At 42.6% G+C, this 21,377-nt stretch overlaps 1 protein-coding gene across 8 annotated transcripts in view; it reads right to left on the bottom strand.

The window, feature by feature from the left end:
• Positions 1 to 15,067: 15,067 nt before the first annotated feature.
• PAPOLA (poly(A) polymerase alpha) overlaps positions 15,068 to 21,377 on the bottom strand; it is a 61,572-nt gene continuing 55,262 nt past the window's right edge. For 3 of the 8 annotated variants that reach the window (XM_019462216.2, XM_019462214.2, XM_019462213.2), the window contains exons 20-22: positions 21,249 to 21,311; positions 19,320 to 19,394; positions 15,068 to 17,273 (exon numbers count right to left, since the gene is read on the bottom strand). In XM_019462216.2, the coding sequence (XP_019317761.1) occupies positions 17,178 to 17,273; positions 19,320 to 19,394; positions 21,249 to 21,311 (234 nt within the window). In that variant the 3' untranslated portion in view covers positions 15,068 to 17,177. The remainder of the gene's footprint in view (positions 17,274 to 19,319; positions 19,395 to 21,248; positions 21,312 to 21,377) is intronic. The other 5 variants (XM_053889779.1, XM_019462217.2, XM_053889781.1 and 2 more) reach the window with 3 other exon arrangements.

Genomic DNA, 21,377 nt, shown 5'->3' with positions numbered 1-21,377 from the left:
CACGTGTTTAGGCGCCCCGTGCCTCAGTTTCATTGTCGATCAAATGGGAACGATATTCTCTGCTTACAGGATTCAGCGAGCTCATCCACGTAAGGCACTCGGTAGCACCCAGACACATCAAGTCTTCCTAAGTGTTAGCTAGAATCCCCCCCGCCCCGCCCCCAAGAACATCGGGAGCTCCTCAGGCCGGGACTCGATCAGTCCCTCACTCCCAGAACTTACACTGACAAGCACGACCACTCCTCAGGGGCCGCGGCCATAGACAGGCGTCAGGACATGGCCCCGGCTTTGAAGAGCTCGGTTTCCAGGTGGGGCGACAGGGCAATAGAGCAGGTGCTAAGGGAGACTTACTGCAGTGCTTTGGGGCTGGGGCTGGGGGGGGGGGGGTCTATGCCAGTCCGAGGAGAAGATGCTCTCTCTCTCTCTCAGCTACAGTCTGCACAGTGAGTGGCAGGTGCCAGGCACAAAGGGGGATGGGCAGTGAGCAGATGGACAAGAGTCTCCGAGCCTAAGGAAGCCACACAAGGGGGTGCTCTCGGTCTCCCTCCTCTGACCCACCCAGAACACTCACCAGGCATCCGGGGCTCAGCAGTGCTCAGGAGGGCAAGTAGCCAGCCTGATGCACATGGTCGGTGCCCACCCCCCTCCCCCCCAGTCTGCCTCACATCCAAGGAGTAAAAGAGCCCAGGTCGTGGCCGGCTTGTTTGGGGGGGGGGCGGGGGGGGACGGGGGAGGCACGTACTTGGGCAATCGGGGGCCAGCAGGTGCAGGCTCTTGCCTTTGGCCACACTCCCATCACCTCTTTCCGGCAAAGGTGCCCAGCACTTTGTCCTCACTTCTCCCCTTCCCGCGGGCCCTGCCCCAGCCCCCCACGGCTACACCCCCTCAAAAGCTCCTCTCCAGGCTGAGATGTTCATTGTTCGCTGCTGTACCCTCCGCTTCAGCCTCCAGTGAAGGCTGTAATTAGAACCAGCAGAAAGACAAGCAGCGTCAAGAGGATGGGCTTGTCCCCAGACGCCGGTTAGGTTGTTTTTCCAGGGTCTTCCATTCAGGTCACAAGTTGCCAAATGCCTGGGGACGGGGGTGGCCTTTGGTCAGACTGCAGCATCTCCCATCAGTAGTGAGGGCAAACGTCTCTCCTGAGCTCCCCGCCCCCCCTCTCCCCCACCGCCGACTCAGAGGCACTGAGAAGAATCTAGCCTTGATCTCTTGGAGTACGGAGTGGGTGGGCGAGGGGGGCTGGAGGGCAGCGGGCAGCAGCGGAGCCTGGGCCGCAAGCCCTGTGGGCCGGTGGCTGGGTGGAGGTGGCGAGGGTGAGGGGTGCCTGCTGTAATCTCTATGAACATAGAGCTGTTTCTAGCCTTCGTTAAATAAAGACTCATCCGCATTCAGCCTAGCAAAGCTGAGCCCCACCCCGCCCACCCCCAGTGATGGATGTCAAGGACTAGAAGGTTTTCTGGGGGAGGACTCTGCAGAGACACAGGCCCCCACCCTAAAAGGGCACATCGTGGCCCCCACACACGTGCCGGAAAGGGCACATTACTCACGGCCTCCACTGGCTTCAGTGACGAACTGCTCCTTCTCGCTCTGCAAGCCAGATGAACTTGTGTTTCAGGGACCCGGGGCCCACAGCAGCCGGGGGTGAGGTGCTACTAGGACAGTCCCGGGGGCCAGAGCCAAAGGGCTCAGAAAGGGGGTAGGGGGAGCCGTCACTGCACGTGCCGTGGCCCCACACTGAGCCCCGCGCTCCAGCTCCCTGAACGGACGGGGGTCTTCGTCTGCCTTCATGGGGATGACGGAGGGTCAAATGCGGAGGAACCGCCGAACACATGAGCTGGGGTCTCAACACCGAAAGGACCTTGGCTTTGGAACCCGACAGGTTTGATCTAGGACCGGCTCAGTGGCTCCTCAGCTACCACGACTTGTCACGGCAGCCAAGTGTGATGTCACCCAGGGCCCCAAAGGGTCTAGCACTGTGGACACTGAGTCCCAGCGGAGCCCCTGCTGGCCTGATTCCCTCCCTGTAACAACACCCTACATCAGGGGGACCAGTTCCCAGGAAGCAGAAGTACATTACCAGGTGGCAAAGATAAAGCAGGAAGGGGGCCGTGAGGGCAGAGCCTAAGTCCAGAAGACTTTCTGAATGTGTTTATTTGGTTTTTCCAACTATCTGCTAGGGGTATTCGTCTCAGCATGATGTCTGTCTCCAGGGGGAGCTGCCAAGATCCAGTCCTATCCCGAAGAATTCCGGAGTCCTTCACCCCTGCACAGCCTGCCCTCCTCTCTGCCCCCCTCCTGGGTCTAGACACCCATTTCTCCAGGGCTTCAAGCCACACTCCAGAGGGTGGTTCCTGGGGATGCGTTCGGGAGATGGTCCTGGGTTCTTCACTCAGCCTGTGCAACAGCCGGGACAGTGTGGAGGGAAGACGCTTAGAACACAGAAGTGCTTACCTAGTGGGAGCTGGGCTATGTTAAAAAACGTGTGTGTGTGTGTGTGTGTATATATATGTATATATGTATGTGTGTATATTTATATACACATATATATATATATATATATATATATACGTATATATATACACACATACATATATACATATATATGAACATAAGAGATTTAAAACACTGATTATGGATTATGGAAAATCCATAGGATTATGGATGATTTTTATTTTCTTCTTTATACTTTCTTTTACCTTTCAAGTGTTACAATGCATATATATTCCTATCATGATAAGGAAAAAAACGGACATTAACAAATTCTAGATCAGGCATCAAATCTGCCTAAAATCCAGTTCACCTAATAATGAATTTGCTAAGTGACATGTTCACACACCATCCACTCTGAAAACAATGTGTGGCATCTTATATACAATGTACTCAGCACAAAACATTCATTTTTAGATACTGATTTTTATTTTTACCTCCTTTATTTAAAAGAAAATTATCGTTTTTATCTCATTCTTCCAAGGGTACTTCTGCCTTAATTTTGTGTTTTCAGTAAGATGTTTTCAAACAAGTATCTTCAGATAAGATAAAGTAGTTATAGCACCCCCTGGGCAATCTATCAGGAAGGTATCAGTGTTGATATTTCTACTTGCCCTACTGATGAGTTTAAACATTTTAGGGGCGCCTGGGTGGCTCAGTCGGTTAAGCGTCCGACTTCGGCTCAGGTCACGATCTCGCGGTATGTGAGTTCGAGCCCCGCGTCGGGCTCTGTGCTGACTGCTCAGAGCCTGGAGCCTGTTTCAGATTCTGTGTCTCCCTCTCTCTCTGACCCTCCCCCGTTCATGCTCTGTCTCTCTTTGTCTCAAAAATAAGTAAATGTTAAAAAAAAAAAAATTTTTAAACATTTTAACCTTTCCTTCTAGGTATTCTTGTCGTAATTGGTTTAAAAAGAAAAATATTTAGGGGCGCCTGGGTGGCTCAGTCGGTTAAGCGTCCGACTTCAGCTCAGGTCATGATCTCACGGTCTGTGAGTTCGAGCCCCGCGTCGGGCTCTGTGCTGACGGCTCAGAGCCTGGAGCCTGCTTCGGATTCTGTGTCTCCCTCTCTCTCTGCCCCTCCTCGTGCGGTCTCTTGGTCTCTCAAAAAATGAATAAATGTTAAAAAATATCAATAAAAATAATTTAAAAAAGAAAACTATTGATACAAAAGTAAATATCCTAACCGATATGAAAAATTAACATATTTTAAAAATCCAAATTTTAGGCAAACTGATGGAGTGCGAATGGGTCTGTTCACCCGAACTGGCCACAGCCGAGCCTTCCCAACATGACGGAACACACATGCTTGTCCTGCAGCCTCACTGAAGCCCAGCCAGCTCTCCGGGCATCCCAACAGCACAAAGGCCACTCAGCTATTCTGAAACTAGAAGCCTGTGCAAAAAAGAGCGAATAACTCTGTCCTTCCCAGTGCTGATTTCCAAACAGAAATACTAAAAAAAGTAACACCGTAGAGGGGGAAAACGCAAGGCGACATTTCAAGACTACGTTTTGGAGTAAAGCAGGTTCAAGTTCCAATTTCCTGCGTGACCTCGGGCAAGGTGTTTCACAAGCTAACCGGTTTTTCTCCTCTGTGAATGGGGACACCATTTACCCTGTGGGCACCAGCTGTATCCTTAGGCTTACACCAGCTCCGTGAGGAATTCTCCCCCTCACCTCAGTGTCTGAGCCCCCTCACTGCCCACCCCCGCCAGAAGCTGTGCACTGCATTTGTGTTGGCGCTAAGGCAGAGGAACTTTTCTGAAGGAGAGATCAGTCTGCCCCACCCCACAGTAGTTTGAAAAATAACAAGGACTTTGCCTGGGTCCAGATTTTGTTCCCTTACTCTGGTCCTGCCCAAAGTTCCTATCTGGAAGACAGCTTTGGGACTCAGGAGAAGGGGTCTGCAGACAGATGCTCCTGTACAATCTGCAAGAGGCCTACGTGTCCACCCTCTTAACAAATCCAAATTATATTCGACCTAGCACTTAAACAAGGAAAAATCTATGATTCTCTTTACACGTTACTTACTTGCTAACCTATTTAAGGTTCCAACACAAAACAAAGAAATAAACAAACAATCCCAAAATTCGTCCGGAACCACGAAATACCCCAAATAGCCAAAGCAATCTTGCAAAAGAAGAACAAAACTGGAGGTATCACAATCCTGGATTTCCAGATATACTACAAAGCTGTAGTGATCAGAACAGTGTGGTACTGGCAAAAAAACAGGCACACAGATCAGAGGAACAGAAGAGAGAGCCTAGAAAGAAACCCACAATTACACGATCAATGAATCCTTGACAAAGGAGGAAAGAATATGCAATGGAAAAGAACACAGTCTCTTCAACAAACGGTGTCGGGGAAACTGGCCAGCAACACGCAGAATGAAACCAGACCATTTTCTTACACCACACACACAAATAAACTCAAAATGAATTGAGGACCTAAGTGTGAGACCTGAAATCATAAAAATCCTAGAAGAGAGCACAGGCAGTAATTTCTCTGACATCAGTCATCGCAACACTTTTCTAGATGTGTCTCCTGAGGTGAAGGAAACAAAAGCAAAAACACACTGTTGGGACATCAAAATGAAAAGCTTCTGCACAGTAAAGGAGAACACCAAAAAAACCCAGAAAACAAAACCAGAACCTACGGGATGGGAAAAGATATTTGCAAATGACATGTGATAAAGAGTATACAGAACATATAAAAAATTTATACAGCTCAACACCCACCCCCCAAAAATAAATAATCCAATTAAAACTGGGCATTAGACATGAACAGACATTTCTCCGGAGACATCCAGATGGCCAACAGACACATGAAAAGATGCTCAACATCACTCATCATCAGGGAAATGCAAATCAAAACCACAATGAGATGCAAATCACACCTGTCAGAATGGCTAAAATGAACAACACGAGAAACAAGTGTTGGCGAGGACGCGGAGAAAAAGGAAGCCTCGCGCACTCTTGGTGTGAATGCAGACCGGTGCATTCACTGTGGCAAACGGTATGGAAGGTTCCTCAAAAAATTAGAAACAGGATTGCCATATGATCCAGTAATTCCTCTACTGGGTATTTACCCACAGAATACGAAAACACTAATTCAAAAAGATATATGCACTCCTATGTTTATTGCAGCGTTATTTGCAACAGCCAAATTATGGAAGCAGCCCAAGTGTCCATCGACAGATGAATGGATAAAGAACATGTGGTATAAATATACAAGGGAATATTACTCAGCCATAAAAAAAAAAGAATGAAATCTTGTCATTTGCAACAACATGGATGGAGTTAGAGAGTATTATGCTGAGTGAAATAAGTCAGGCAGAGAAAGATACCATATGATCTCACGCATATGTGGAATTTCAGAAACAAAACAAGGTACAGGAGTGTTTTTTCATAGGGGCACATGTACCCCGATGTCTACAGCAGGATTATTATTCAACAATAGCCAAATTATGGAAAGAGCCTAAATGTCCATCAACTGACAAATGGAGAAAGAAGATGTGGTTTATATACACAATGGAATACTATGTGGCAATGAGAAAGAATGAAATCCCGCCATTTGCAGCAACGTGGATGGAACTGGAGGGTATTATGCTGAGTGAAATAAGTCAGGCAGAGAAAGACAGATACCATATGTTTCCACTCATATGTGGATCCTGGGAAACTTAACAGAAGCCCATGGGGGAGGGGAAGGGGGAAAAAAAGTTACAGAGAGGGAGGGAGGCAAACCATAAAACACTCTTAAATACAGAGAACAAACTGAGAGTTGATGGGGGGGTGGGGCACAATAAGGGAGAGGGGAAAATGGGGGATGGGCCTTGAGGAGGGCACTTGTTGGGATGAGCACTGGGTGTCGTATGTACGCGATAAATCACGGGAATCTACCCCCGAAACCAAGAGCATGCTGTATACACTGTATGTTAGCCAACTGGACAATAAATTATATTAAAAAAAAAAAAAAAAGAAAAGAAAAAAGAAACAAAACAAAGGAAAAAAAGAGACAAACCAAAAACCAGACTCTTAACTCTAGAGAACACACTGATGGGTCACCAGAGGGGAGGTGGGGTGGGTGGTGGGGGAAAGGGGGATGGGGTTAATAAAAGCACACTTACCCTGATGAGCACTGAGTAATAAATGGAATTGCTGAATCACTATATTGTAAATCTGAACCTAAATTAACACTACATGTTAGCTATACTGGAATTAAAGGAAAATTAATTAGTGGCTCGGTCGGTTCAGCAACTGACTTCAGCTCAGGTCATGATCTCACGGCTTGTGAGTTCCAGCCCTGCGTCAGGCTCTGTGCTGACAGCTCGGAGCCTGGAGCCTGCTTCGGATTCTGTGTCTCCCTCTCTCTCTGCCCCTTCCCCCACCTGCACTCTACCTCTCTTTCAGAAATAAACAAACAGGGGCGCCTGGGTGGCGCAGTCGGTTAAGCGTCCGACTTCAGCCAGGTCACGATCTCGCGGTCCGTGAGTTCGAGCCCCGCGTCAGGCTCTGGGCTGATGGCTCGGAGCCTGGAGCCTGTTTCCGATTCTGTATCTCCCTCTCTCTCTGCCCCTCCCCCGTTCATGCTCTGTCTCTCTCTGTCCCAAAAATAAATAAAGAACGTTGGAAAAAAAAAAATTAAAAAAAAAATTAAAAAAAAAAAAAAAAGAAATAAACAAACATAAAAAAATTTTAATAAAAATTAAAAAATTAGAAAATAAATAAACAAATAAATAACTGTAAAGAACACAAATAGTTCCTGATTAGAAGCAGGAAATAGATAAGGCAGAATTGGAGTAGCGATTCTGAGTATGTATTTTAATATAAATTTGATTGTTGAGACTCAAATATTTTATGTGTATAACAAAATTTTAAACATGAAAAAAATAACATCTGAACCAATGATTAAAAAATAAAACCCACAGAAGTAAAAAAACATGTTATGTTTTGCTCAGAAACTCAGCGTTAAACAACCTACCCATGGTCCCCAGGCCCTGGTGGGCGAAGAGAGGGGATCTGTCCTTCCGGCAACCTGGGCTTTTTCCTCTCAGCACTGACCAGCTTCACTTCTTAGTGCTAATTAAACATCACACACACTGACGGCGGCCTCAGAAGCCTAAGGCACAAAACCTGATGCAAAATGGAGCATAACTGAACTAAAAGGCCAAGGGCGAGGTTTGGCAATATTCAACTTAGAAATCAGAAAAAATGACGTACCAGTTTTGGGGGTTTCCCTCATCTTATCGAGGGACCTTCAGTTGGTGGCCACTCACACCAACTACATACATAATTTCAAGAAACTGGTGACAATATTCAGCTGAAGTAATTATTTACAAACAACATTCACCATCAAGTTGATCTGACACAAACTTTACACTTGAGTGGAATCTCAAACATTCAACCGCCTTCCAATGTTGGATTTCCTAAATCCTAGCTTGGACCAACGCTCAAATTGCCTTCCACCATTTTGGCTAAGCCAACTAAGAATGCAAAATTGTTAGAAATTGTTAGTCAAAACTTTTCAGGCTGATGAGCTTTCCAGAGTGAATGTTGACGTGCTGAAGCCTAGGTCTGAAAGCAGCAGTGACATAAAAACAGGCACTCTTCTCCACTACCGCACAGAAAAGGTGTTTGCTAAATGTTTCCAATTGGCTAACGTGATAAAATGGCAGTCAACATGGAAGGCTTAATGGGCAATGTTGCTCACTACCGAGTCTAGCATGTGCCAAGCCTGACACAGATGCCCCAGGAACCCATGGAACTCTTACACGAGGGACAAGGCGCCCCTACCCTGATGCCACCGCCCCCGAAAGTGGCAGCTCAAGTCTTTCACTGAACAAAAAGCCTAGCAGTCATCTCTTACTCTCCAGAGAGCCCCAACCTTCCAGTTGGCGCGTGTCTGTTCACGCCTTAGACACTCAGATGGGATTCTCCTTCCCGTCTTTTCCTCCTGGTAACCAATATGGCATGTTTCAAGTAAAACACCACACGAGTCAGAGCCCCTTAAAAATGCTTTTACTTCAAATCCTTCATTCATGGAAACTCCATGGTTTTGGATGTTATAATCTTGAGTGGTGACCAAAAGCTACAAATGAGAATTCCCAAATGATTCTGAATTTAAAAGTTTTCATCATCTCTTACAGTTTAGCAATTAGCCATTACTAGTAAAAAGGTAATGGAAAAAAACAACAACAACAAACAACTTCCACTGGAATGTAAATCCCATGAAGCCATCAACTAGATTTGGAAGTGGTGATGCAGATTTTGAAAACACTTGGTCGAGTAAACAAGGGGAGGTCGGCATTATTTTCTCTAGGTTTCTGGCCTCACGTTACAACATTTCCCCTTTATCCCAACTACATTTTTTTTTTTTTTAAGATTTTAATCTCTACACCCAACGTGGGGCTCAAGTCTAAAACCCCGAGATCAAGAGTCGCACACCCTACTGACTAAGCCAGCCAGGCACCGTCTGCGTGACTCTTTTTAGAAACTTCATTCTTAAGATGTGTATACACGTACGTGAGGAATATTACACAGCAACAGTAAAAGGATGAGATTTTTTACGTTTGCAACAGCATGGATGTTGCTAAATGTTTCCAATGTTCCCAATGTTTCAAATACCCTACCCTTGTAGGGTACTATGCTGTGACAAAGTCAGAGAAAGATAAATACTATACAATTTCACTTACATGGCGGAATCTAAAAAAAGAGTAAACAAAAAGCAGAGGCAGACCTGTCAATACAGACAACAAACTGATGGTTGCCAGCGGGGAGGGAGAACGGGCAAAATGGGTGAAGGGGAGCGAGAGATGGGAGGTCCGTTACTAAGTCAGTCGTGGGGATAAAAGCTACAACACAGGTGTACAGCCAGCGCCATGGAACAGTGTGGTGTCGTGACAGGTGGCGGTGGCACTTCCCGTGAGCACGGCACAACTAGAGATGTTGAATCCCTATGCTGCACAGCTGAACCTAATGTAACATTGTGTGTCAGCGACACTTTAGTTCAAACTCAGCCCATTTCAAATCTAAGCCATTTCAAACCCTTCTGGAAAGGGAGAACTTTCACCCTTTCCAACGTTGCTGGACAGTCGCCAATTCCAAAACTCTTCATTGAAAGTACCGCAAGGGTGAGAGGGAGCGGATGGAAAACACCAGGAGTCGTGGCAGCTCACCTCTCTTCCACCCGCCACAGTACCCAAGCCCGTTTTGTAGGGATTACAATTTACAGGTCTGTGATTAGAATCAACCCTGGGAAACCAACCTGGGGAGTGTGTCCAATAAATCTTCTTGGGAAGAGGACAACCAACCAGCAGAAAACAGGCTCTGAAACATGCTATACAACTCCGTGACAACCAGGAAGGCTCACTACACGACAATCCTGCAAATGTTCCATTTTATTCCCTCCTAAATCTAAGGTAAGTTGAGAACAAACAATGTAGAATGGCAGGAAAAAAACCCTTTAGAGTCAGACAGATGCGGAGAGAAATTGCATGATCTTTGACAAATTACTTAAGCTAATTTATCTAATTGTAAATTACTGGTGTATATCCATGCTCTTCATTATCCCTGTTATCAACGGATTCCCAACTTAGCAACAGCTCATGCTTACCATTAACCTCAAAAAATGCCTACTTACAAGAACCTGATCTAACGACAAGTTGCCCCATTACTCCCCAAAGTACTGCTTCACTGGGAGGACCTGTTCTCAAAGTATACACTCAAAGGTAGGAGTTTGATCTAATTCCCCTCCGGTTGTCCAGTTCTTGGAGAATGCATGTTAGAGGTTAGATCACCAACACTCAAAGTACAGGGATCGAGTGACGTGCTAATGTCCTGTGGTCTGGTCTGGCTTCAGTCTTAATGCACTCTAGCCATAAAACACCTGCCAGCATGTAGTTTTACTGCTGATAAGAAAAACAAGGAGTAAAAATTCAGAAATCTGTTTTAAAGCTCATGTTAAAGGAAATAGAACTTATTTCTAAAAGAACAGTGAAACTATTGTAATCAAGGAAACCATGAGATTTGTTGGATCCCCACCCCCCCACCCAGCCAACCCCATCAATGGGAATGGCTGAGGTGGTCATGGATACAATGAACTAGATGTTTCAATGGGTACCTTCTAACTCTGAAATCTCAGCAACAGATTTTTAAAGTTAAAAAAAAAAGAAAAAAAAGCTTGCGAAATGTGTGCGTCTGTGTGCGTGTGTATGTCCATCGACCCAACAGTCTTGGCAGATGGCAAAAAACATACATGCAAAATTATGCAAGAACTTTCATCGTCAAGAAACTGAAGTGTCCACATCTGGGCCACTTTATAAGACAAAAGCCACAATGATATAGTAGTTTCCTTAAAAGACATCGGACCAGTAAAATAATGCTCACGTAACCTAGGACAGCTAAAAAATTTTAGGCAAAATCTGTACCTTTCAGATCAATATTAAGAGTGTCAAAAATTCTAGTGGACTATCAAGGAGACCACACAAAACGCAACAGCTTACTTGAATGCCAGCAACCTAAGCTTCCTAACAGTGATAGGTGAAACACACACACAATTATAATCATTATTGACTAAGGCATTTAACAACCCATAAACTAATCAATACTTACTCCAGCCAAAGCTCATTCTTGAGACTGTCAAACTAAAGATTTTGAGGAGGCTGCTGTCTGGAAGAAAACAGGCTTTCTGTAAAAACTGTAGTCCTAGTTTCTAAATAAAACTTAATTTTACAAAGCCAAATTCGGATGGATGATTAAGTGTTCTTAAGAATCCGCAAAGATAATTACTTTACAGTGGGAAGTATGTGTGTCCTATTTGCAAAGAATACATCCTGAGCACTCATTCCACGAACTTTAGGATGAAAGTGGGAATGGGAGGCAAGTCTAAATTAAAAAGACGTAGTAGCCTAATCGTACAGCAAAGCTCTTCTAATAGTGTTGGCACAGTGTGCAGGCACGGTCGGTTCTCTGCTGGGGGCAGCTTTCTTGGCTGTGAAGGCGGATCATGCCCTCTGTCACTCATGGGGAGCAGTTCTGCCCAACTGTCTCTTTTCAACAACTTTATCATCAATCTCTTTATTAACAGCTCCACTGCAGTCAGAAAACGCAAACAAGGACCAATTCTCATGCCAGATTTCTGGAAATCACATAGCACCAGGCACCACACAGTGTGAAAGTTTGTAAGGAGGGTGTCGTGCCAAGAGAGAGACAGCATCCACAAGGAACAGGCACAAAGTTGGGACATTTTGCATTATTACAGTAAAATACATACACCTACTTTCTTATGCCTGAAATTTGAAAAGAACCCAGACACCCACATATGCATGTATATATGGGGATGCAGAGGGGAACAGCCGTGGCACGAGATCATTTTACTCCCCAGAAATAACTGTTATTTTGCACTGACATAAGTCTTCTTAAAGGAAAAATTGTTTTAAAAAAATGTTTTAACGATCTTAGGGACTCTGACATTATTAGAAAACACACAAGACTGAACTAACTGCAATGAGCTGTAAGAAACCCACAAAACTAAAATTCTTGAATTATTCAAAATACGTATTTTCAGATTGAAATCTGTTGAATCAGAAAATAGCATCATACAAATTAATTAAAAGAAATGCTTCTAAAGGGCTTACAAAGTATTTCTGAGAAAGAGATTTAAAAAAAAAAAAAATCAGGTCATAATCACGTGACTGACATGAAATTAAAAACATCCACGTTAGGTGAAAACAGAGTATACGGTCTGGATACTTCCAAATACTGAGATGCAGGAGACTTACACGAGGTGATGCGTTGTCACTTTAACTGTTAATTACATTATACTCAGCCTGAGACTTAAACCTTAAACTTAATGGCTTTCTCGTTAATCTGTTTCTATTTCAAACCATTGATGCAGCAGTTTGAAAAATATTCAACTAGAGATGAAACAATGGGTATGAAATGTACCGAAGGGCTAGGATACTATGTAAATGAATCTATACTGTTCCAAATAATGTGTTTTTGCTGTGGTAGGTCTCAGGTAGGCCTTATGGCTGTGGGGTCTGTGCTCAGCTGGGAAAAAGAACTCTGCTAAGTCCAAGCGTCAGTGGCAAGTTCAAGCCCAGGGTCAATCAGCTCAGGGGCTTCTAGCTCCTGGCTGTTTATTTCACAATGTAAAACAAAACCCACACATTCGGAGGCTTCCCCTGGTCTATTCTGGCACCTCATAAAGCGGGAGTGTGGAAGGTGCAGCATAAATCCATTGTCCCGACTGAAAAATAACACAGGTAAACAGAAACTCTAAGTGGGGTGGCAAGGAGAAAACAATTTTTGATTAAGGGATTATCCTGTACCTGAGAAATATAGCAAAAAAGGTAAAGCTTCTATTCAAGCACACAACAGATTTCTCTTTTTCATTTCGAAAGATGACCCATTTCCCATCCTATGAGTGCAGCATATAGATACCCAGAACAGAAGGAAAGGGAAGGCAGTGCCTCATTTAAAAGTTCACATTTGAAACAGCTGGTTAAACTCTAAGCCCTCAACAACACTCTGCCCTGTCGATAGGATTTTTCGCTTTCTGAGAACGGGAAGCCTTTAAAGAAGGTTAACTGTGGAAAAAAAGCACAGGAGCCAAAATTACCACCTTTCACACGCATGTGATCTTTCTGAAATGTGAACCTGAGCAGAGCCTCAATTCTACATTTTCAAGGAAAGGCCTGTGAACTAGGAGATGGCGGGGGGGAGTGTGCTTCAAACTCCATCCCTTTCGATAAAATCGTATACGCTCGGTCGCCGATCAGCCGCAGTGATGTCCACAGGCCCCGGAGACAACAGTGTGTCTCTGAGGAAGAGGAACAGAAGCTGAAGACTCCCAAGTACAAGAAATCACTTCTAGGATGAAGTATAGACAAGCACTTGTAAAATACACGGCTCAGAAATACTGATGCCAATAAAGCCACATAAAATGTCACGAGAATGTTTCAACTGGTACGTACAGAGAAAGGATGAATAAATGGATCGTGCCAATACAAAAAACACACTGCGCACAATTAAACAGGCCACTTGTCACGGTATGACTGAAAGTCACGTTTATTCCAGAGCACACTCAACACCTCAGGTACCAAGTTCAGGTCTAAGTGAAGACAGCCTCCATTTGTGATTCTGGTTTGAAGAAAAACTACCAGGAAAGGAGTAAGGTGGAGAATTTGAAACAAAACACGCAATTCAGGCTAAAAGCAACTAATTTTCCCTGTGCTGTTCTTTTATTAGAATCAAAATAGGCAAAAATCTATCCACAATTCAATGCCTTTTTAGAGAAACCGTTTCTGTTTTTGGGCAAATGCATTTAAGTGCACAGGCAGTTAGTACTCCCAGGGCTCGGTCTCCAAGCTTGTGTATATTAATGATTTACCCTTTCGTACACCCATTGCTACTTCGAGCTGCTGATCACTTTTTGCCACCTTGACTGCAGCCGGAACTAATGCTACGCAGAGAGCTCCAAAACATTTTTGTGTGTGGAGAAAAACACAGAGGTGTTAATTAGAAAAATACAAACTTTATTCCAGAATATACCCAGAGCCACAAAACACACAACTTTCAAGTATTCTGCTAATTCAGCAAGATGCACGAAAAGCCCAAAGACCACGTAGGTGACCAAAGTCAGAAAGTGTGATATTCAGTCCCATGTTTAAGTGTCTGTGTAGGTAGAAGAAGTCCGGCAAGTTCAGGTCTGTAGGTGTGAACAACGGAGTCAAGGATAATTTTTACAATATTTTCCCTTTTACTGAACAGCCCCGGAAGCTTAATAAGAAGTCATCCCGTGTTGCAGTCGTAAATTGTTATACACACACACACATAAGATGTATAGATGTATACAATAAAGGTATAAGGATTTGGCATTTCAGGAACGAAATACACACAAACGCGTGTCCGGGAGAACAACGGCTTTTACCTCGGGAGGTCCGCCCCGCCCCTAGAAGCACTTAAGATGGCCACACTCAAGAGCGGGCCACTACAAACATACGAAGCAGTTCCCTCTTACCCCACGACTTTAGTATGCAACGTTGAGCATCTGGGGGGGTTAAGAGAAGCAGTATCTGGTTGGGGTTTAGTAAAATGAGAAACAGGAGATCTCAGCTGGTTGTGGTCTAGAATCCTCAACTCACTGAAAAACAACAGCGCCACCTGCTGACACGAGAGACAGAGGACCAATCGCATGGAACACCAACAGCTTTGGAAAAGAAACGCCTCAGCAGTACACGGTCCACACGACTGAGACAAATATGCAGAAGAGGTATAGTGTCTACGTACACAAATACTGTAGCCAGAGGGGCAGCTGAGAGTGAATTAATGGTAACTATATTCACATTTTCCTCCTTATAATGATCATGTATATGAAAAATACCGATTATATAAGGTACCGATCATTACTAGACTGCCACTGCTAAGCATACGTTAACAAGAAGCAAATCCTTTGTCAAGGTAACCTAAGTAAACTCCTTTGCCAATCTTCGCTGACAGCCGTCCCATAAAGTTGTAAGTATAACCAATGTATCGCTGAAAAAACAAAAGAAATCAAGTCAGTCCGAAGAAACCAGCCAACTGTGGGATTGTGCTGTTTTTTTTTTTATTGTGTTTTCAATGGAGAAATACATCATCTGTTTACAAAATAGCTCTTGAAAAATACAAGGAGTACAGATACTATAAAACAAAGCAAACTCCAGTCATGAGACACTACATACATCATGCGAAAGCAACAGTCTGATCTCCAGGTTATGAAAACTAGAATTAAAAAGTCACTACACAGAAAAGGTCCAAGTTTCCAGCTTGGCAAAACTTGGGTGCAGTTACATGAAACGTTTAATAAACTGAATTGTTTTCCCCCGATGTGTAAACAAAATGACAAGACTAAATCTGTGCCTGGCAATTTCAGTCTAACTCTGAAGCTACACAAAACACACAGACACCTTGTACACTTCACCTGTTAGCATGACCATCTTTTTTTTTTTTTTTTTTTTTTCCTTAGGTGGCGGGAGGAAGGGCAAGGTGACTGTGCGGAGCGAAGATGTGGGAAGCGGAAACACGGTCTACTAGACGTTATAAGGTACGGTGAAAAGAAAGCCTCCATTAATGCATAGCCTAAGGGGAAAGACTACACTCCAACTTTGGAAAATTAATTTGGAAGGATAGGGGAAGAGTTTAAGTAACTGCAGTTTAACATGAAAAATGCACATGTGATAGAATGGAGCACAATGGAAGATTCATAAAACATGCTCATCAGAAAAATCTGTTAGGTTTGCTTTGTCCAGATTAAGAAAAGTGTAACTAAGTTTATCAACATCTGGCATCCCTCGTACTTCGTGAAGACGGATATTCTGCTGCTTAATTATGAGGATTTGTTTTCTTTAAAGAAAGGAGTTCCTAATCTACTGATCGGATGAGACAAAATGAAAAAGGAGTAGAGGGCTGACTAGATGCCAAGTGCTTGCTAGAAATGATTTTTAAAATGTTTCTACACGTAAAATTTACTGACAAATTTCGGTCAACCATTTAAAAATAAAAATTAGTTTAAAATTCTTGGAGAAAATGCCTTTTTGCCCACATGTCTAAAATTGAAAATCAACTTCACTACAGAGAAGAGTTCCGTGGAGTGTACAAAATTGCGCATACTCAGAGATCAAATGGCCTTCCGAGACAGGTCGTCACAGTCCACGGGCGTGACTTCTAGTCACCCTCAAGTCTCAGCCACGGGACCAAAATTTAGTGTTCTGTGCCATGTGGCCACAGGATCATTGGTTTCACATCATGGCTTAAGAAAATACTGGCATTTTGTTTTTTATGAAATCAAGTTCTACCTTACTGCGTACAAGCAGAAAGGGAAAAGAAAAGGGGCGGGGAGCAAAAAGCTTTGTTTCAAAGACAAACAGGTTGAAGGCAAAAGAAACGTGGAGCTGTAACAAGCTCAAAGAAACACAGTCGCTGGCTGATCGCTGATTTGTATGCACTCTGAACAATTCTATAAATAAAACCAATATATCATTTCTTAATCATGACCCCATCAAAACCAACTATTTCCTAATTATTCTCTCCATGTCAAATATATACCCTAGGATTGACATTTCATTTGTAAGGGTTCGAGCTCCCGCACAGGGACTGAACGAGATGTACTCTTACCCTTTCCCTCAAGTAGAACAGGATACCGCTGCACGACAGTATCCAGTTTGCAGACTGATGGTAAAGGAAAGTTTTCGGGAAAAAAACGAAAATCCATCAAGCCGAAAATCTAAAATTAGTTCTCCTTTCTAATAAAAAAATTACATAAAAGTGCATCATCGAACAAGGAATTCTTATGCCAGTTTGTATTGCAAATTTTCCAAACAATGCATCAAACATAAACCCGATCCAGATGTCAATTATGGATACAAATATAGCTTGAGGTGTTTTTTTTTCTTTGTTTTAAAGGCAGTAATTTTTTTAATTTTTTGAAATCGTTAATGCAACTGTTGCTAACACAATAATAACAGTACTCCTGGCTTCACATACTAACCTGGACTCTTCCGATCAAGTGCTGATTAGCCCAGTAAGGGAGGCCACAAAAAAAACCTAAATCCATTTTCAGTCATGTCTAGTCTTGTACCCTCCATTCTCCTTTTTTAGCATTTGAAGACAACAGGTTGAGTTGGCAGATATTGTTTATGGACCCCTGAGGTTGTTTTTACCGATTCAATCTCAGTTTTATTGAATTCTTGATAACAGGAATAGGATTTGCAGGGAGAGCAGGGATATCAGAAAGGTCTGTACTGGATGTTTTCTGAGAACGAAAGCAAAGAACACAACATTGTTCAAAGCACTGTAACTTAAAAACGAGATGTACTTTCCACTGCTTTACTTTCTAAGAAATGGATGGGACCTTACCATAGACGTATTAAAAATTTTAAGAAAAACAAAAAGGAGGTGCAAATAAACACGACTATTACTGTGAAATGATTTGCTCCACACTTGTAGAAATTTTCAAATAATAAAGGAGGCATATTTTAGCGATACACAGAAAACTCCTAAGTAATTTAAAACACAGATTTATAAACACGCTGCTCTAAGGATGACCTGTCATATAGTTATTCAATTCACGTTGCACTATATTTACTCGAAACAGCACTAAGAGCTGTAGCATTAACTGGTATTGGAGCACCCCCATGTGGGAGAACACTTAAGATTCACCTTCTACACAGGAGCAGCAGTTACCGGTCAATTTATCATTTTCTGACCGTACAAATTGTAAAAATCGATACAGCTGAGCCAGAATTTAATTCCTCTAAATTTTAGCAAAGTTCCATGTCAAAAAAGGACTAAATCACAAGCCTCTGTTAACATTCAAAAACAGAGGTAAATTTTTAAGTGTTTTATTATGGGAAATTCCAGGCATCCACACAAGCAGAGCACGTTGGCTGATGAATCCCCACTTGGCCGTTACCTCCGCCGGCGGCCCAACGACAGCCGACCACCCCTCTCTCACCTTCACCCCCAGCTTACTTGGAAGCAGATCCCAGAGATCCTAACATGTTGTCTGTATTTCAAGTTTATCTCAAAGCAGTAAGGACTCTTTGTTACACACAGCTACGACATTATAATCCTCTCCCCAGAAACACAGACACCGCTGCTATTACCAAATAAAGGGATGTACTTCCTTGTCATCTACATCATCACTCTTTTTATAACTGGGTGTTTTCTCTCTCAATGGCTCTAGGAATGCTTACATTAGAATATAAGTTTTACTCCCTCATAAATATACCCAAAAAGGCAAACAGCCACGAGTACTGACCACGATAGGGATGAACTTCTTAGCAAGGCAAAAGTATGAGAACCGTTCTCCAGAGTAGTGCGGCAGAGGCCAAAAGCCATGCAATCGCATCCCAGGAGTTCACGACTGCTGAACAGCTTTGTCCACGTATCAATACCAGGCACATTTCCTAATGCTGTTTTAGTTACTTCCTCCACCCCGAATTTTTATTAGATAAAAGTTATGGAAATAAAAGACATTCCAGAAAGTGAACACGACGGTTCTCTCTTTAGAGGCTATGAGGGCTGATGGTCAGCAAAAACACATTTTAACATTATCACGTTAAAATAACCCTGAACCTTACAAAGCAGCGAAATACCACCGCCTCAGCTCAGCAGCTTTGCTGTGAGCAACACCGACCTCCCGAGGGTCACCAGCTCAATGTGCACGTAAAGAAAATATTTACTTCGTGTCAGAGTGTGACCTAGACGTTGAAGTAGAATCAATCTGAACAACTGTTTCACAGACAAATGAAGGTTCCCAAATCACTATTTAAAAAAAGATTCCAGGTGCCTACTGTATGCAAGGGACTGCCACAGAGAGAATTTCTAGGACAAATGAAAAAATAATTTTAAAGAATTATGGGTTACATTAAATTAATAATTGAAAATCAGAAGTAAAATGTGAGACAGAAACACATTTTAAAAATAAAAAAAAATTAAAAAAAAAAAACTTATCAACCTCACAAAAAGATCCACAAAGAATGGTTTTTGGTTCTACCATAATTTAAAATTCACTCTGACCTATAAAGAAAACCTCTGTAAGAATACTGCATCTTGTGACTACTGAGGATTTAAATGATTTGCAGTATCAAATAATATACTCAGGGAGGAGTCGGCATCTGGACAGTGCAAAGAACGGTCCCATTAAATCCAATGTTCTAGCTTTATACTACGATACAAGTAGTTACTGTCACAAAGATAATTTTAAGGGTCTTTGGCATATGCTCATTTTAGTTCATTATACCCCACTAATCTTAACAACATTTATAAAACTCTCCTTGCTTTTTGCACTTAGTACCTGAGAGGCCAACAGAGAAGCCGCTGTCTGAATAGTTTCTGATTGAGTTGTACTTGTCTCTGTATCAAGTTGTTCCTGTGAGACAAAGAGGACGGGGGAGGAAAGAGACTTAAAAAAGAATTAAAGAACATAACTGGGTTTGGTGGCTAATAAAGAAGACAAATTGGAAGACAAGAGGGTCAAGAGAAAGATGGGACTACATCACAAACTCATCTAGTAAGCCTCACCGTAGGCTCTTTCATCATTTCAGATACACATAAATTTCTACTTGCCTACTTAAATTCTATAGGCATGGTCAAAATCTCTCATGACTTTCCAACTACCTCCAACTTGGACATCTGAAGAAAATAATCACTAAAGATGCACACAGGCACATTAAGAAATGTTGCCCAGACAGTAATTAACATGATACAAACCCAAGCTCTTAGCTATGTGAAAAAAACCCAGTTACTATTATTAAATAAAATTACCCAAAAGGACAAAAACTGCTCCCACACCTTTAATTAAAAGTAAAAAAAAGTCCCTGAAACATTTCTCTCTCTCTCTCTCTTTTTTTTTTTTTTTTTGGTTTCTCCTCCCCTCCTCAATAATCAATGCACTGATCTACTCTATTATCAGAAAAGACAGGGCGAACCATGTCATTCCTCTGAACTTTTTTAAAGGTGTGCACAAAGCAAAATAATACATACACACAAAGATGAAAATAAACATAAACATTTGAATTTCTACAAAACAACATATACAAAAAAACAATGAAATGGCAATTTTCTCTTACAAAACAGAAAGGGGTAAACAGGGTGTAGGTAACAGAAATGGAAGAGGTGCAGGCTTTCTGAAGGACAAACTGGCAAAATGTTATCAAGTCTTAAAAGTAAGTGTATGATCTGCCTCAGCAATTCCTTTCGTTAATTTATTCTAATAAACATAAACGGATGCCAGGTATTTAGCTACAGTCAATAGGACAATAGAAAAGAGCAACTTTTTTTTTTAAAACAGAAACAATTGCTAAAAATAGGGAACTGGTTGAATAAAATATAGTAATGGCCTTGAGACAGCATTCTAAATAGCCGTTAATATTTTGTGAATTATGTAATCACAGGAACAGTTTCTCCTGGTTTACAGAGTAAAGGTTGGAAGGTAGAAGGCACTGGCACGTATGCCCAAATAAATTCTATAAAGACATCAAAAGAACACACGCTAAAATATCAATTATGGGAATAATTTGGGGAAAGTATTTCCAAATTTTCTACAATGCAAGGAAAAAGTTAAAAGCCTTCAGTACATTCCAATTTCAAAAAAAAAAAGACGTTCGAAGTCTAACGTGGCTTGGCTAAACCACTCTCTCTCACCTCATCTACCTCGCCTCAAGCCCCACGCACCCCAGAAGGCTCAGGCCAAAACGTTCTGCCAAAGACATTCTCTAAACGCACACACCCCAATCGTGAAATGACCTTCTCACTTCTCGTCATGCCCCCAATCCTATATACCCTTCAAGAACCGCCTCAAACACTTCATACATGGTCCTTCTATGAAGCTTCTTGCCCAGCGTTCCTGCCCTCCTGCCCTCACCACGCCTGCAGCCTCCATTACTTTGATCTTCTCTGGTAATGTGATTAGTTGCATCTCCCTCCTATCTTCTCTGCTTGATTACAAGTTCTTTTAAAGGTACCGAACATGTCTCACTCGTCCCGCCGTTCCACTCAGGGTCCACCCAGATTACTGGGCCTTCAGTAAGGAGCTCACACATTTGAGAAATTCAATTTCAGCACTATAAATTAACATTCAAAAGGGACAAACACTTCTCTAAAAACAATACTGCAAACAACCTAAAGCCTACAGAACAAAAGACAGTACAATATTCTAGAGACATTTTTAGCACATCTTCTGTACTCTTAATCGTGTATGTATTCCAAGGCTAAATTAATATACCTTTGTTTCTGTTTTATCATGTCCACTCAAAGCAAGACAGTTAGCATCTTCGCTTGTTTCATCCTGTTTTTGAAAAAAAAAGCTTTATTCTCTAAAATGAAAAATTTAGATTACTTGCCAATCAATGCT

Source organism: Panthera pardus, unplaced genomic scaffold (genome assembly GCF_024362965.1).
Source record: "Panthera pardus isolate Hobbes unplaced genomic scaffold, ASM2436296v1 HiC_scaffold_24, whole genome shotgun sequence".
Classification (NCBI taxonomy): domain Eukaryota; kingdom Metazoa; phylum Chordata; class Mammalia; order Carnivora; family Felidae; genus Panthera; species Panthera pardus.
This window is presented reverse-complemented; position numbering and strand designations above follow the sequence as displayed.